The sequence below is a fragment of the Prunus dulcis genome, chromosome 8 (genome assembly GCF_902201215.1).
Source record: "Prunus dulcis chromosome 8, ALMONDv2, whole genome shotgun sequence".
NCBI lineage: Eukaryota > Viridiplantae > Streptophyta > Magnoliopsida > Rosales > Rosaceae > Prunus > Prunus dulcis.
This window is the reverse complement of record NC_047657.1, coordinates 10,975,865-10,992,880: the sequence shown is the minus strand read 5'-3', so window position 1 is coordinate 10,992,880 and position 17,016 is coordinate 10,975,865. Positions and strand designations below refer to the sequence as shown.

Sequence of the window (17,016 nt, the reverse complement as noted above, 5' to 3'; positions counted from 1 at the left end):
AATTTAGTCCAATTGTTCATCAAGAGATTCCTTAAATTTGCCAGCTTCACAATCCCAAGTGGAAGCAACCTATGCAGGAATTACTGTTGTGAAATTATTGCAAGCGCACAATTCGTACAAGTAATATAGAAATAAGTAGAGTGTCTGTAATTTTCTATTAACTACCAATTATGATTAATTTAGAGTTTATTTGAACGGTTGATTAAGAAGATTGATTGATTTAAGTAAGCTAAGACAATTATGAAAAATAATAATTTAATTAATGTTGGAAAATCAAGTTGACGAGACACTAAAGTATCCGATTTCACCATAACCAATTCTACTTAATTCCTATAGCCAATTAACCCTAATTACTATCCATGTTGACAGTTGGTTTCTCCTAATTCATTCGATATCCCCTCTCGGGCTCAACCAAAAGTATTCTCAATTAACAACCCATTCTCTCTCGAGCAACGGATTTAGAAAACCAAGAACCCATTAAGTTCTATGAGAACCTACAAGAAAACTGCATGAGTCATGTTAGTCCCTCTCGGGCACTCATTCAAGTCATGGTATTTGTTACAAGAAGCAAACACCAAACATCTCCTCTCGGTCTCCGCTTGGATCATCAATTAAATATTAGCTAGATATTTAAATCATTAATTAAGAACAGTAACAAATACTCAACATGAGATAATAATTAGAAATTAATATAACTATAAAAATTAAGTATTCATGGTTAGGCTACATTGTAGCCCTAGCAAGGAAAATTAGGTCATGACAAAAGAAAAGATAAACAAGATAATTGTTGTCATAAAACCGATTTGGCAAATTCTTGGCTCTCTCTCTGATATATTTGTGGGTGTATGAAAGTTGTATATGGGGGATGATGGAAAAGATGATGCACTCAATAGATCCTTAGGGTGACCTTATATAGTGTAAAATAACTAAACCCTACTCTATAAAGGTCTAGAAAAACTCTCCTAAAGCAAACAAAATCTCAAACAATTAAGAAAACAAACTAGGAAAGAATCCTTCTTTGACTAGGAAACACGTCAGCCAAATTGCATGCACGTTTTGGGGTGGTTCCACTTCCTAGAAAATTCTGGAAAAATATGAGAAACGTAGCTTTATCTCTAAGCTTTCCAAGCATATATTACACGCCACTAGGAAAAATCGGAAAGCCATTCAAATCTTCAATCTTCCACAGCAGTGCAGTTCTAATGGGATTTCAACTTAGGCTGTCTTGACTTGCAGGTATGGAGCATTTGGCGTGGTAGAAAATTATGAAACTTTGATACAATAATCTTCAATGTCTTAGCTTTCTTCTACAATTGGCCTTGCACTAAAATTCATTCGAAAAGTCGATTTTCAGTTGAAAACCTTCCAAGAGCGCAGAATAGCTGAAAATAAGGAAAGTAAAGTAATAATACTCTTTTTAATTAACTTTCCCTACAAAACCTATATATAAAAGGTATAAAAATATAGGAAATAAAACACTTATCAATTACTAATATCAAATGTTTCTAGGTCATAATAAAAATTCAGTACCTTCTCAAAGCATACGCAACACATTAGGGTTTCCATAAAAGTATATATTTACTGATAATAAGTCATCAAAACTGTACGAAATGATATTTTACACCCTAATCTTGAACCTGCACACAACATAACCCCCACCCCACCTTTGTGGAACAAGAAGATATCAGGTATGAAAAAATTGGAAGTAAAGCCACAGAAATGACACTTTTTGCAAGTGAGAGTGCCAGAAGAACATGAAGCTCAATATACTTTGATAGCAATGAAGCAAGGCATTGCTCTCTCCTATAATTATATGACTGCACATGTGTAACTCTAACATCAGAGATTTTAAAATACAATCGTACAAATACAACAAGCAAACTTCACAAACACTGGTTAGCAGGAAATCACAGTAACCCAGTGGTTTTACACTCCAATCAAAACAACAACATGTTTGCCCTCCTACGACTCTTGAATAATGAAAGTGACCTTCCCCACTAGCTCAGCATTGCAGACAGATGGTTGGTTGGGATTCTTTGAACCGAAGGAAATGTTGACGGATTTTCTCAACCTTCCTTCAATGAGTCATTTCTAGACCTTTTAAACTCCCATGGTGGTAAGCAGCCTTTATAGTGAGAATGTAGAAACAACGACGACATTGATACTTCCCTCTGAGGCATTGACATTGATGACAAGCAAGTGAAAGCACTTCTTAGTCTCTTTCTTTCACTTTCACATCTTTGGAAATTGGGGTCATGTGGAACAGTGGTCGTCTTAAGGGTGTCCGGAAGTATACAGTTGCACAGTGAACCTAAAAGGAAGAAGAAAAGATGAATAAAGTATGAATTGGTCTCACCAACACAATAATTCCTTAAGAAGATGAAGGAAAAGTATGTTCCAAAATTAAATACTCTTCAAGCTTGACACTGAACATTTCTACAAAAGGAGGCACTTTTTGCGTTACTTAATCTTTTATCTGACAATAATTTTTTATTTTTTATTTATAAGGGACAATAAATTACTATATATATTTTTCACTATACAAATGGTGAGCCTCATGGCATATTTGAGTGACTCATGAAAGCCGAGTGCTCTAAAGAGTTGCATGTGGCAGATAAATCTACACGGAATTAAACCACAAAGATTTTCAGTTCAATCATTCTCCACGGTCAATTAATAGAAGTGTTTGGTCCTCACCATGATATTTGAGAAGAATACAATTATTGCAAGTCAAACATCAAATAAACAGTGGTTGTGAAAGACATGCCATATACCTATTCTTGCAAGTCGGTTGACCCATTTTGGTATTGGTTTTCTGGTGAGCTTATAACATATATCCTCACAGAAATGGTTGCAGTTCCTTACAATCAAGTGATACGAGTCACCATTGTAAATTGCAGATTGATGCTCCATGAACTCTCTAACCTGGAATGGATCCAAGCATGTCATGCCAATGAAAATTGACCTTCTAAACTTGAAGCCAGGGCATTGTCGAGGTTCAACCTCAAAGACACCACTTGATGAGTACTCATGCGCTCCAAAGGCATATTCTACACCATGAACTGTAAACAAGCAAAAATGATCAATAAACATTGCATCACCTTCATAAACCCGGGACTCAGTAAAATTGGACACCAGTTTAAATTCATTAATCAGAAATTGCTTTTACAATCAAGAATTTTATTTTACCACATAATCTTTGGGGAGTGTAGGACTAGTATTTTCACAAAGCAACCACTAATATTGGATTTATCAGGAACTATGTACTGATTAAAGTATCCTAACCTTCTACCCCGGAGTGAAAGATACCAAGGCCTGCCCAATAGACATAGCCATTTGCTGGTGTCAAGTCATAGACATTCAGATAGACAGGTGCGCTCCCTGGAATGTAGCCTGCTGTCTTCACCTTTGGAAACATGCAAAAACGTGAGGCTGCTTTGCCTCTCAAACAAAGAGGCATAATAGAGTGCCAGCCATCCTTTGGTCCCGATTTCATGCTGAAGGGTGAAACCAGGAATTAATAAATACCTTGTCAAGACCTGGAAAAATCAACGTAAAGTAAATTATGACAAGATACACCATTTTCTTGAAAATGTTAAGGTCAAATAACACGTCTAGTTTATCATTTCTTTTTGTATCTATAATAACCTAAAAGATCAAGATTGGAACTCATATGTATCACACCACTATTTATATTGAAATAAAAGAACATCTTTTTACAAGAGAAATAGCAATATTTTTCTTCTCTCTCTCTCTCTCTCTCTCTCTCTCTCTCTCTCTCTCTCTCTCTCTCTCTCTCTCTCTCTCATGCGCGAGAGAAATCACGGTTTCTCTCATCTCCCTACATAATTGGTCTTATTGCAGCAAAACGCCTCATGATATTGGAGCAAGGAATATTTCCTCTGTCATTTGAAATTCTCAATTACTTTGGCGTATAACAAGTCACAAGTCACAAATCTTAATATCTAGTTATGTTATACTGTCTACAAGTACCATATACTTTCAGAGTTTGCAATATGTAACTTGAGATGAGAAACTTTGACTACCCACCCAGTTCAGTTTTAAGATAGCTTTTTTGCACCAAAACTGTGGTAATACTGGTTTCATTCATGTTAATTGCATAATGCAAATGTATATATATCTTGCCATAGTTCTATCTTATCAATAATACAAATGTATTCTATAGCCAAGTAGTGATATTCTGTACAACATGTCAAACAAACCTAAGACGTACCTTCTCTCAGCTTTAGCAGTTTCAAAAGTTTTTTAAGTAGGAGGTTACCGGCAGTCAGAAATGTTTTAACTGTAGCATACATCCCATGGTGCATGGGTATCAAGAACTTTCGTGATGGAGATCCCCATTGAAATTTGGAGTGGATCTCAAGTCTAATCAGATAGTACCAAAGTCAATAGCAATTTTAAACTGTTAACATGATGTAGGATATGGGTGAATTATAGATTTAGGTAGTTTAGCGGAAGCGAAAACAAGGAAAAAACATAAAATCGATGGATAAAGATGCCTTGGCTAGCTTCACATCAAGAATTCTCCAATCTTTGGAAACTAAACTTTACTCAATAACTCAAATCTCAAATCCCCATAATGAATTACATAGAAGGGGTATTTACAGCAAACTAAAACCTAGAGACAATAGGATAAAAATCCCTTGCTAAAACAGAAATCCTAACCCAAATATAAGTAAACCATATCCTAGTCAAACAAGAAATCCAGAAAGTAGAAAACTTAGGAAACAAGTTAGAAACACAGGAATCATCTACTGCTCCAAAATTGCAGGATTTGAAGACCGAATTAAATAATTTCCTTTTCCATCTCTTTCATTTGTAAGCCCTAATGGGTTTGACAAAGATGTCCTCATCAAAACGTCTTGCCTGTAAAACCTTACAGGATATCGACTGTAAAACCTTTACTCATTTAGCATTCTTTTTTTGTTCTTAAAAAAAACTGAAAATTTACAGCGGATTCCATCTGGGAAAATTAACTGAAATTCAATAAGTGCAACCCAAAAAGACAAATCTTTGAAAGAAGCAGATCAGATTCAATTGGAAACCCACGAAGTAAATATTTAGAGAAAGAAAATCAAGAATGTGCCGACTAAACTTCACCAAAACTACAATGACGGAGACACAGGTATGGTGAAATGCCACAAGCAAATCAAGAAAGGCAAAAACTTGACAAAATAATCCAAACCCAACGGAGAAAATTGAAAAACCAGAGAAACCCACTAACCTCTTTGAAGACTGACACTCATCACCAAGTGAAGCCAATGCATCCACCGCCAAGACGCAAAGGAGCCATTTTCAAAATTCAAAGAGCACAAGAGAGCACCTGAGAGTGGAGTGTGTGTGGCTGAAACCTACACATTATTTTTGTTATTCCTGGCGGAAATGAAAGCTGGCGGAGCACAGAAACTACTGTCCTTTGTGAAGCCCAATAAGGAAAGAGAGAGAATAACTGACCTGAAAAAAAAAAATTTGAGATGCTAAAATTTGAGCAATTGTGGCTAAAGGTAAAAATTGTGAAAGAAACTTGTCTCTTTCACTTTGGGAAACTTTGACTGGCTTGCTTTATTTTTGTCTCTGCTTCTATTTTAGCAAACTGTTGGGTCCGCTGCCATAACCCATCTTTTATAAAGAAGTGCTTTTTTCTTCTTTTTTGGGTGTTCTTGCGGTCTGAAAATCAAAATTAAAAATTGGGTTCTAATTCTTTTTATTTTCTGACATAACTAAATTGAGAAGACAGAATCGAACTCGGGACTTCAAATACTCAAATAAATGTTCTTAATTACTTAAACTCCAAATCCCTTGCGTTCCATATTTCTTTTTATGTGTATGCACTTCAAAATAAGCCTTTTGATATCATTACAATTGGGTTATAATGTTTTCATATAATTAAAGTGGGTGCAAATAACACTCTCCAAAAGTAGTATTGTTTTTATCCTAATGATCAGTTGCTTGAATGAATTAGAGTGGGCCCACTCAAGCTGTCTACAATTGTGAGTCCCACAAATGGATCTTGTGTTAATATCTACAATTCAAAATACCTGCAAGATGCTGTACAGATTTCTCATACATTGCATGAACCCACCATTTATCTGTGCACTGTACACCAAGGCTGTAGATGATGAATGATTATAATTATAAACTATCAATTGTCTGAATATTTTTTGTGGGCATATACAACACAGAAAGTTTGTCTTGACAGGCGCACCTTTGAGAGAAGAAGTATTTTGTTATTATTCTATTGGTTCATTTGTATGGACAGAGCCATGGAATGTGATTAGTAATCACTGATCTGTCATGTATTTATTGGTCACGCGTGTCTGGTATACTGAGTGACAAATGAGGAAGCAAGTTAGTGCGTATGCATTGAATTGGTGACAGATTGATGAATGGTATTATTGTCGCTTCATCTTAATATAAAAATGTTATAAGGGTGATAACAGGGAAAATCTTGGGTTGAATCTAATTGATATGGAAAAATTCTATGTGGCAGAAGAAAGTGGGATGTGAGTGGTCAGTTGAGGGGGAAGGGCACATGCTTACAATTATAGGATTTTTCCGCAATTTATGCCTCAACTATATATAGTTCAAGAGATAAGATGATAGAGGAGATCAAGATCACTTCATGCATGTGAATAGCTTCGTCTCTGAAAGTGATGGCAACAACCATGCCATTGATGCAGAGTTGAAGGTCACTTGCAAGTTGCATATGATATGGAATGAGTGTAACCTTGGGTTTCTACGGGTTTGGGAGCACATTGATGTTTATTATTTGCATGCTAATCATCGTATTTATGGCTAATTACGACTTAGTGGTTTCATATTCTAAATTATCTTGCATGTATGGATCTTTAAGTGATGGAAAACATATATATATTCTGTTTTGGATGGAGTTTGTTGAATCAAGTATCGTGTGACGCAATATAATGAAGGGAAGACAATGAAGTAATAATCTTATAACATGAAAGCTTGGAATCCAACAGAAAGTTGAGAGAGACTATAATAATATGAATAACAATCCTAATCACATAACTAAAGTTACTATTAGTACTACCTCAAACCCTAGAATCACTAGGAAGTTTTTTTATTTTTAATATAAGCGATATTCTACTTTAATCTAATCTAACCTACGGGGAGAGAGATTCGAACTCGAGTGACTAGTGGGAAGCACATATGCTCTAGCCAACTTGGATAAACCCATGTATGCACTAAGAAGCTTAGTTGCAAGCAAAATACAAATAAATTTTATGCACTAGGAAGCTTAGTTGCAAGCAAAATACAAATAAATTTTCAAAAGTACCCTTGAAACTTAAAATGTTATTTTAACCTAATAAAGAATGTTACTTGGCCTAAAAAGTAGTGAATTTGACTTGTCTCGTTGTTCTCCTTGAAACGCTTGATTAGGGGTGGGCATCGGAATCGCAAAACCGCAAAACTGAACCAAACTAAACCGAAAAAATCCAAAAAAAACCGTGTTGACTGAAAAAGTCAAAAAAAAAAAAAATCCAAACTGAACTGGTTTCGGTCTCGGTTTTTCAACACACAGAATCGATCCAATATAATTAATTTATATACATATTTTTAATTTTTAATTTTTTTAACACATGGCTCTTTTTTATTGGTTGTATATGACGTTACCATAGGCGTGCATGCACATGATCAGCACAAAAATTATGACGCAATTAGGTTTTCATTTCTTCTTTCCTTTTCCAATTTCGTTCCTCTATGAGCTCTCTCCTTCTCAGCCGCCGAAACATCTTTGATAGAGGCTCTGTGTGCGCCATTGCCAAACCTCTCTTAGCCATCATCTCTCTCAGCCTTCCTCTCTCTCATCCTCTCTGACAGAGGCTCTGTCTGCGCTAATCCTCTCTGCGCAAAATCTCCTCTCAGGCAAACCTCTCTGCGCAAAACCTCCTCTAAGCCATACCTTAATCCATTGGCACAGTCCAAATTTTAAAGACATGAAGTAGTTTAGCACAATCGCCTCTACATTTTTTGACCTTAAGAGCATCCAGGGGGGGGGGGGTTGTATTTTAGGGGGTGTAAAGCCACTTTTACATCCCATTTACACCTTCGGGGGGTGTAAATACATTTTTTGCTCAAATGGGAAATGATGTAAATTTAAGATGTATAATTGATTTGCTCCATTTTTCCTATCTTTTTCCCAGCTGGGTTCCACCTGCAAGAAATATAAAAATAGATGTACAATTGCATCTATATTTACATACCATGGCGGTGATGTAAATATACATTCATTTACACCCCCTCATTGCGGGTGATTCCGATCATCCGGGATGTATATTTAACATACATCACATTATACACCCTGTACTGTTGATGCTCTAAGAGTGAGGTGATTAGTGTAGGGTGAGCCCAAATTTTTTTGGCCCCAACATTGGAGGAATGTTGGAAACAAGGTAGCAATTCAAAAAGGCAAAAAAAACTTTTGGTCTTTGTTACATTTGGGCCGTTTAATTGAAAAAGAAAATTTGAGAATGAATGGCCCAAATCAAATAGTAGTTGGGTTTGGACCAAACGAGAGAAGTCGAACTGAACCAATTGGTACAATTTGACTTGGCTTGTTTTGAAGTTTGGTGAATAAGCCGAATCGAATCGGATGATCTAGTTTGGCGGTCGGTTCTTAGAATAAAATATCATCGGCTAACCGAACCGAGGGCCCAATATGTAAGAAATTATTAATAATGAATGCGTTGCCGATATTGATTGGTACTGTTCTATACAACCGTGCAACCTAGCGCACCGTATACCCACCCACCAAAAAGCCTCCTAGGCTCGATCGAACCTTCCTCATTCTATCGCCACCTCCTCTAAGCTCTGTCTCCGTCTCTCTCCCCTCCGTCGCCACCTAGGGCACTGTATTCCCTAATCTTAATTTCCTCAACCCCAAATCTCTCTGCAGCCTGCAACTGACGAGGTAGTCTTTTGACTTAGTTTTTTATTTTTATTTTTTATATTCTTAATTTGCTGCTGTTGTGATGAATTATGTGGTAATGGTTGTGTATGTTGTGTAATTTGTTTTTTTCTTTTCTTGTTTCTGTTTCCTGCCATTTGTGTTCATAGATCATAGATCATAGATCTGCATACGTTATCTGGGTTTTCTGGAGTTTCGTGGTTTCTGGATTTTGGGGTTCCTGGATTGATGTTTGTTTATTCATGTTTAGGAAGGAAGAAATGTAATGGGTATGTGTTTTCCTGTTCAATTTAATTTTTTTTGTAGGATTTTTGTTATCTGAGACATGGATAAGGACCTCCCCAATATAAAGAGATGGGTTGTGATATATCCTGTTTATATTAATTCAAAGAAAACCGTAGCTGAAGGGAGACGAATAAGTGTCGAGAAAGCGTGTGAGAGTCCTACTTGCGCTGAAATCGGTGATTGCTGCAGCCATTTCAAGCTCCCATTTGCAATTGAGGTTTGCAATCATTACATATGCACCATCTGTATCTTAGAATTTATGCATATAGAGTCCCAGCAGTGGGTGTGAGTGGTACTAATATATGCATTTTGTGTGTTTGAATGATGTAGATAGATAAGGCTTATCCGCGGGATTTTATGCAAATAGGGAGAGTGAGGGTCTTGCTGAAAAGGGAAGATGGAACTCCATTTAATCCAGCCATTACAACCAGTAAGTATTGCTTAACAACTACTGCACGCACCTTTAACTTTATGAACTTCTCTAATTATCAATTGCTTCTTTGAACGTGCAACATACTCGTTTAATCTGATCATTTAATACCGGTTAGAATAAATGTGGTTTTTTGAGCATCCCTCACATAATGTTTTTGATACTGGGCAAGTAGAGAATTGTTGCTTTGACAGAGATATATGTGTTAAGGAAATTATTGAATGGCACCCACTCTTTTATGGCAGCATTATGGTCTCAATACTGCTTGCAAAGAGCTCCATTACAAATGTTTTAATCAGATATCCTGGTTTCAAATCTGAGTATGACAGTACATTGATTATATCTGCTCCCAAAAAGAAATAAACCTCTTTTCCTCTAGTTCACGTTTAGCTGGCCATTTCTTCCTGAAAGTTTTGGAATTTTTGCCTGTGACCAAATAATTGTAATCTGGTGTAACAAAAGCATTAGCATTGATACATGATAATTTTTACACGCATTAAGTGGTTCACTGTGATGTGTGGCACTACTATTCCATTTTCAGAAGAAAAAGCAGAATTAGTTATCTATTTTTCTATCAAGGTTAGGAGCATCGGTTAGTAATGATTTTCTGGTATAATGTCGTTCAACAGTAATGCATTAATTTATGAAAGATTTTCGGAGGGGACAGTGAAATAAGTTCCCTTAATTATAGCTAGTCCATTTTTCTTTCCCTGACTGCATACAATTAATAGTGAGGGGGAATATTGTAGGGAGAAAATCTCAATTACTATTTTTTTTAATCCTTGGTTTGAGGTATACCTCATCTTGTTAGCAGTTGTAGCCAGATAGAGTCATTATGTATATTGCTACAAAAAAAACTTTTGTGATATTTGGCAGTTCGTAGCTGTTCTCTACTCTTTTTTGTATAAATATTTTCTGGAGTTCCATCTAGTTACTGTCAGTTTACTATCACCTTATACGTAGGCTTTGACTAATCCGTGACTCAAGCTGTGTTATTTTCCCGAGTTGTCCATTCTATCATTTCTAGTCACCCCTTTCGGGTTTTCATGCTTTGGATTGTCACACTTTGGGCGGGGCTGGGTAATGGGAATGACATGTAGGGCAATAGAGATCCTTGTCTCTAGCGTTGGGGCATAATAAGTCCATGATCATCTCTGAACAACTGGTTCTTAGTAGTGTCAGCATCTACAAAGAGAGTTCAGGTCGGAACAACTTGGTTATGTTTAGATAAATGGACCTTGTTTTTTAAGTTGTTTCAGTGAACGTTTGAAATTGATTGCTTTGTCGGGTTGTCTCATTAATCCCGGGAAGGATGTCTTCGCATTCTTGCATAGTTTAGCTAAAACAGAATAGAGATATCTGTTCTTGCGCCTTTCGTTTTATAATTATATTAATTATTCTTCTTTTTGGGTGACTATTTGCAGGGAAACAGCTGATGCTCAAAGTTGCCGAGTTGGTTCCTAGACATCCTGGCAGGACTAAGAAGCAGGAGCCTGCTGCATCCGCATCAACTGCTGGACCGTCCAAATCTGGGAAACATGGAAAGAAGAAGAGATAGCTCCAGAGTCTCACAAATCACTCATAACTTTCCCTTTGACATTAAACTCTACTGGAATGCAAAGGCTCCCATTTAACAGGATCCTAATTTTCAATCAGTCGCAACTCATTGCCAGTGTAGACATTATACCTTGGTTATGGTTGAAATTACGTACACAACGTAAACCAGCATATGTGTAGAGGATGATTTATTTGGTTTGGTTAGAACATTTCCTTCTTTTGGGAAAGTTGGAGATAGTTTTGTTATATTTAATTTGGATTTTAAATTTTTTAATAGCTAAATTTACTAAATAGTCCATGTCATATCAACAAGTTATCGGTTTTACTGACCAAATTCCACATGGAATGAGGTAACGTGGAATACGGAATGAAGCCCCATGGATGCATAGAAGTTTAGAGGGGACAGTGAGATTTGACACAAAGCACAGTAGCAAAACAATCGATAAGCTTTCCCACAACAGTGGTGGTGGACTCCCCTTTCTTCCTGCGGTCCTCATGGAACGCAGGGTTGAACTTAGTGGGTTTTCTTTTCTCCAATGTAAGTGAAAAAAAAAGTTTTATTTTAATTTTTTATGGGAAGAGACCAAATCTATAACTAAATACAGAATAATAATAAAAAACAAAAAACAGAAAAGCAAGAAAAGAGCGGGACCGCTTTTTAATTTTTAATTTTCTGTAAAAAAAGAAGAAAGACGTGTATTTCCTAATCGTAGCGGGACAGAGTAGAAACGAAAGGTAGAAATAGCACGGCTGGAAGGTAATGCTTGTGGATCGTTGGATATCCTCCACAAACCATCCTAACCGTTCGTTTTTTAACCTCGTTCGTATGGGAAAGATCCCATACCCATGTATTATTATGGGCTCAAACTGTAGACTGGAAAAGCAAACCCACTCAGCACTCAATACTCTCTCTCTCTCTCTCGTTTGGCTCCACTAACACAGCACAGGTCTTTCTCTCTCTTAATTGGGTTTGTGGTATTTGATTTTTTTCGTTTTTCCTGTTAACTTGTTTAAAAATCAATAATTTGTTTCAGGTTCTTCTTCCGCTCTACTTTTTGTTGTTATGATGTTTGTAAGCAGTATAGATATTGATTTTTCCTTGTTTTATGTATAGATATATTTCTGTGAGAATTTTAGCATTGAAAAGTTGATATTCATTGTTTTCATTGTTCTATAGTTCCAATAATTTCTGGTGGGTTGTCTGAGAAAATTTATGTCAATATTTTTAGTTTTGGCTGCTTATTCAATTTGAAACTGCAAAGTAAATGCTATGAAATTTATCTGTTGTTAATCTCAGCTCAGAGTGGAAGGGCTTTGGTATTCTTATCCTAAAAAAATAAAGATTGGAAATTTGAACTCAGAACTGTGTGTTCAATTAAGAACCACTTTGTTTGCCTTTCTTTTTTTGTTTAATGGACCTGTAATGCATGCTTTGTCTGATTTAAGTTCTTTTGTTTATCTTAGTCGTTTAGTTATTGGAGTTCATAAACAGTAGGATTGCAATACCTTCCACACTAATGGGGACTAGGGAAAGCAGTGAACCTTCAACTCAGGTGCGTCTCTCTCTCTCTCTCTCTCTCTCTCTCTCTCTCTCTCTCTCTCCAGATTATTATGCATATCCTAATGTAATTTTATAATATCTTCCCTGCCTTAGTTTCTGTCTCTTGGCCATTCATCGTGCCAAACTTTAGTAGGGTTTGCCAAAATCCCATATAAATATATATTGTGAATGAAGGGTTATGATTTTGAGTTTTTGGTGGTAAAATTAAAAATAAAAGGCAGATACTTGCATTCCCCAAGGAAATTTTTTTCTATATCATGATTAAGCCAAGTTACTTGCACATTGATGACTCAATACATTTTTGCAACCAATTAAACTAAATGGGCAGGGTGCGCCCTTTGAAATTCAGAAGAAAGAGGAAACGTTTTTTGATGAGTACACAGAATCATTGACAATATATGAGGAAGGCTCAATAGGCACGGAGTTTGTAGGTAATGGATTGGCGGAAAGTGAGAAGACAATTTCTTTTTCTGGAAATAATGGTGATGGTGCTTCACAAAGGTATTGTTAATTCCTCTTGATGATTAATCCCTGCCCTAACATGTATTTGTATATATTCATGCAAAAGTTTTCTTTCAACAGTGCTGCAAGCAGAGGTGAGGACTCATCAGATGAGAGTGGTGACGCTAATCGAGTATGTCATTCTAATTAATATTATCTTCAATAGATTTAAATTAAAATTTTTCCTGGGTTACTGGTATGGTCTAGCAGACCAGATTAAATACTGTTCCTCTGAAGAGATTGTGTACTGACAGATAGAACACATGATGAGTATACTAATATGGTTCAAACCTTTTCTTTTTCTTTCCAGGATTTTTCAGCAACTCAAAATCAAATGCTTGACCTGATGCATCAAGATGGTATGCTTTGAAGATCAATGCTTTCATTATTTAAACCCATTTAATTGATGATTTCTGGTGCTTGAACTTGAACAGGGGATGCTGAGAATAATTCTACAGACCAGTATAGTGGTACAAATAAAGATTTGGCATTTCAGGATTTTGGGGTAAATGTGCCTGAGACCCATTTGGATTTGGGAATGGCCCTCAATGTCTCCAGTGGTCAAGCCATACGTACCAAGGTGAGGCAAAATCTATCTGGTTCCTCAGCTGTAGTGGCTTCAGCAATGATGCTTGTATGAGAAATCATGCACGTGAACTGGATTAATAACTGGATTCATTTTTATTTTGAAAGTTTGATTTCATGTTTTCATCAATTGTTTTTGTGTTATTTTTCTTTTCTGCTATGATCTAGAGTCTAGCATACTGTGTTTCTCAGGTACAATAACTTTAGAATTGTTGATGCATACTGTGCAGCATACTCATCAATGGTTTTCCTTTCTATTTTTATTTTTATTTTTATTTTTTGGATAGAGCATCAATGTTTGAGAATAGCTATCATGTTGACCTTTTAAATTTATTTTTTATATTGGTAAATCTTGATGATTGTTTTATCAGCAATTGCAGTTCCACCATAGATGTGCACTATAGAACCTTCTATGTAGACTGCTTGTATAATCCCATGTTTAAATTTTCACTCATGACAGATTCACAGGTTTTGAATTTGGCACACATGATTCATAGAATTACAAACTTGTCTGCTTATAAGAAAAGAGAGAATATTTTACAGGAACATATGCAATGAAAAATGCTCTTATCATCTTTATTTGTATAGTCTGAGTCCTTTGTGATATGGACTTATGATCCTTTGGATTAGCTATCATTCTCGTAAACTTTAACAATTCTATTCACTTCTATCAACTGGCATAAGCCTACGCAACTCTTGTTCTTTTGTTGACCCCTTCTGTTGCTTTGACAGGATGATTATGAACGGAGAATAGAAAAGAGAAAGCAGTCTAATAGGGAGTCAGCTAAGAGGTCAAGATTACGCAGACAGGTAACGTACTTATGCAGTCTTTCAGATGACAACATGTGTGTATGTGTATAATTATAGAGGTTCCATTTATCGTGTGTGTATGTGTGTGTGCACATGTATATATAGAGGTTTCATTTATCAGTCATCTTTCTTTCCTTGTATTATTGGGTGAGAGATTTTAGGATCAGTTTTGTTTGTTACCTTTGTGAATGTTTAGAATGCACACTTTTATTAACCAAATTAAATTCGGACAAATAGAGGGAAATCACTGCATAATAAAAGCCTAAACTTTCAGTATGAAGCAAACAAGACCTGATTGTGAAAATGCATGATATCAAAGTTTTTAAAAAATTTCTAGAACAAAAATTACAGCTTCTATCAAACACTACTTGGATCCTACGGTTCAATATTGCCACTCTAGGAAAACAGTGTCTTGGTTTCTATGCAAGGATTTGCTTATGTCTCTCATGGATTTGGAGAGGGGTGATAAAAAGTACAAGGATGTTTGAACTTTCAAACCAGCATGAACTCAACCTTTCTTAGCTTTGAACTCTTGACGGTTCATATAAGCACTCTCTGGAATGGGGATTTAAAATTTCATGGAAATACAAGATATAACCTCAACCTTTTTCTAATTTTGAACTTTTGAGTGCTTGTATAAATGGTCAGAATGAGTGAACTTTCAGATATCAGCTAACTGTATAGATATTAGTTGATGTGTAGGTACGACCCTTAGGCAATAGTAAACATATTTTGGATATTCCATCATGGGCAGCCTGAACTTTTGTTTTTCATATTACTGGTATCATAATTAAGAAAAGCTAATGTGGAATTCATTGAGTAAAAATTGCAATCTCCTCCACCTAATTCTGTGTTAGCGTTCCTCGAAAATATTCTGTTATTAGTAGATTGGAGATGTATCGTTTACATCAGCTGCAGAAGTTCATACTACAGCAAAAAGATGTTTTAAACATGATAAATTAGAAAGGTCATCTAAGCTCTGTCAATCTGCGTTCCTCATTCATTGCTTGTATGTATCTCTTTGTCTGAGACATAAAGCACCAAAGAGGAACAGAATAGAATAACCAATTGTGTACCCCATATAGGCCCAATCACCAATAACACTGTGATTACAAAACAATGGAATCAGAAGTGATGCAAACGATTCTACCTATGCAAAAGGAAAAAAAACATATTTGGCCTGGATATTGAAGTATTGGCTGAGCTTGAAAAGCAGTCTTTCCTGTAATAGTAGGGCTACTTAGGGGCATCTTGTGGTTGCATATTATAGAACTTATAGAGTAACCTTTGCTGGAGCCTTGTGACTATTAGTTTCATTCTGGTATCATCCTGTAGAATTGTGATTGAAAAGGGATGAGAAAAAGATTTGGTACAGTATATTTCAAGCGTCGGCAAGGATTGTCTCTTTGTTTTTAGTTGATTTTGACTTCTTTGTTGACTGGTCTCATTTGTTACAAAAGTTTACTTATTTCACCCTTAGGCAATAGCTGTGCCTGCGCTTCATATGATATTTTGGTTTTGTATTTCTTCCCAGCAGGAATGTGAGAAACTACGAGCAACTGCAGAGACACTGCAGAGTGAAATTTCCGAGATCCCACAAAAGTTATGGAGGCTTTCTGAGAAATGTGAGAAACTCAATGAAGAAAACAATGACATAATTGTTCGTCATCTAAACTCTACTTATTCATTACCGTTTGCCCTTATTTTACCCCATTTGTGAATTTAGCTTCAACTATTCACTTTCAATATGATATTCACTATTTTCCTTTTATTTACTTTCTAATGCTGGAAGAAAGAAACAATTCATGAAATTGATTTGCCAATGGAACAGGATGAACTAGAGAAGATGTATGGTCCAGATGGCGTTTCTGATCTCAAAGCTGCGAAAGTTGAGTCTTTTGATGGCAAAAGCAACAGCCCTGAACCTTTTGATGGCGAAAACAACAGCGCTGAACCGAAAAGTCCAAGCAGAGACAACTCAAGTCCTGATCCTCTAATGCTTAGTTTGGGGCTATAACCACTCTGCTGAATTTTTTTTTTTTTGTAGTTGAAAGCTCCAGAATGAAAAGAAGAAAGGAAGGAAAATATTCCCGTCTCATCATTTTCGCCTGTTTTGTGCCAACTGATGGTTTTCTTCTAAATGTGAGCCTTGGATTGGAGAATGGAACTGTAAAGATTTTTCTAATTATAAATAGAAATGGCCATAGTTGAAACAAAAATAAGTCTGTTGTGTTTTTTTTTTGGGTGTATATATACAAGTAAATTACACACATATTTTCGTGCAAGAGCACGTGGAATTTTTATGCAAATAGAATGGCCTCTGCAGTGTTGAAACAA

At 36.1% G+C, this 17,016-nt stretch overlaps 3 protein-coding genes across 10 annotated transcripts; 2 read left to right on the top strand and 1 right to left on the bottom strand.

The window, feature by feature from the left end:
• Positions 1 to 1,691: 1,691 nt before the first annotated feature.
• On the bottom strand, positions 1,692 to 5,483 carry LOC117636834 (deSI-like protein At4g17486). 2 transcript variants are annotated; one of them, XM_034371530.1, is made up of 4 exons: positions 5,246 to 5,483; positions 3,286 to 3,539; positions 2,775 to 3,062; positions 1,692 to 2,311 (listed from the first exon to the last, which is right to left on the bottom strand). In XM_034371530.1, exons 2-4 carry the CDS (start codon positions 3,494 to 3,496, stop codon positions 2,067 to 2,069), a joined length of 744 nt encoding a protein of 247 aa, XP_034227421.1. In that variant the 5' UTR covers positions 3,497 to 3,539; positions 5,246 to 5,483; the 3' UTR covers positions 1,692 to 2,066. The 2 variants fall into 2 exon arrangements, with proteins under 2 accessions (XP_034227421.1, XP_034227420.1); XM_034371529.1 differs by having other exon boundaries at positions 3,286 to 3,497; positions 5,246 to 5,441.
• Positions 3,771 to 17,014, top strand: LOC117636833 (G-box-binding factor 1-like). Of its 7 annotated transcripts, none has more exons than XM_034371525.1 (10): positions 3,771 to 3,807; positions 12,129 to 12,169; positions 12,687 to 12,775; positions 13,133 to 13,284; positions 13,366 to 13,417; positions 13,595 to 13,643; positions 13,719 to 13,864; positions 14,602 to 14,679; positions 16,214 to 16,339; positions 16,511 to 17,014. In XM_034371525.1, exons 3-10 carry the CDS (start codon positions 12,740 to 12,742, stop codon positions 16,694 to 16,696), a joined length of 825 nt encoding a protein of 274 aa, XP_034227416.1. In that variant the 5' UTR covers positions 3,771 to 3,807; positions 12,129 to 12,169; positions 12,687 to 12,739; the 3' UTR covers positions 16,697 to 17,014. The 7 variants fall into 7 exon arrangements, with proteins under 7 accessions (XP_034227416.1, XP_034227412.1, XP_034227415.1 ...); XM_034371521.1 differs by having other exon boundaries at positions 13,112 to 13,284; positions 16,511 to 17,012; XM_034371524.1 differs by having other exon boundaries at positions 13,112 to 13,284; positions 16,217 to 16,339; positions 16,511 to 17,007.
• Positions 8,763 to 11,494, top strand: LOC117636836 (signal recognition particle 19 kDa protein). Its single transcript, XM_034371532.1, has 4 exons — positions 8,763 to 8,953; positions 9,257 to 9,452; positions 9,566 to 9,665; positions 11,090 to 11,494. The coding sequence occupies exons 2-4, from the start codon at positions 9,276 to 9,278 to the stop codon at positions 11,221 to 11,223; spliced, it is 411 nt and encodes a 136-aa protein (XP_034227423.1). The 5' UTR covers positions 8,763 to 8,953; positions 9,257 to 9,275; the 3' UTR covers positions 11,224 to 11,494.
• Positions 17,015 to 17,016: the final 2 nt, after the last annotated feature.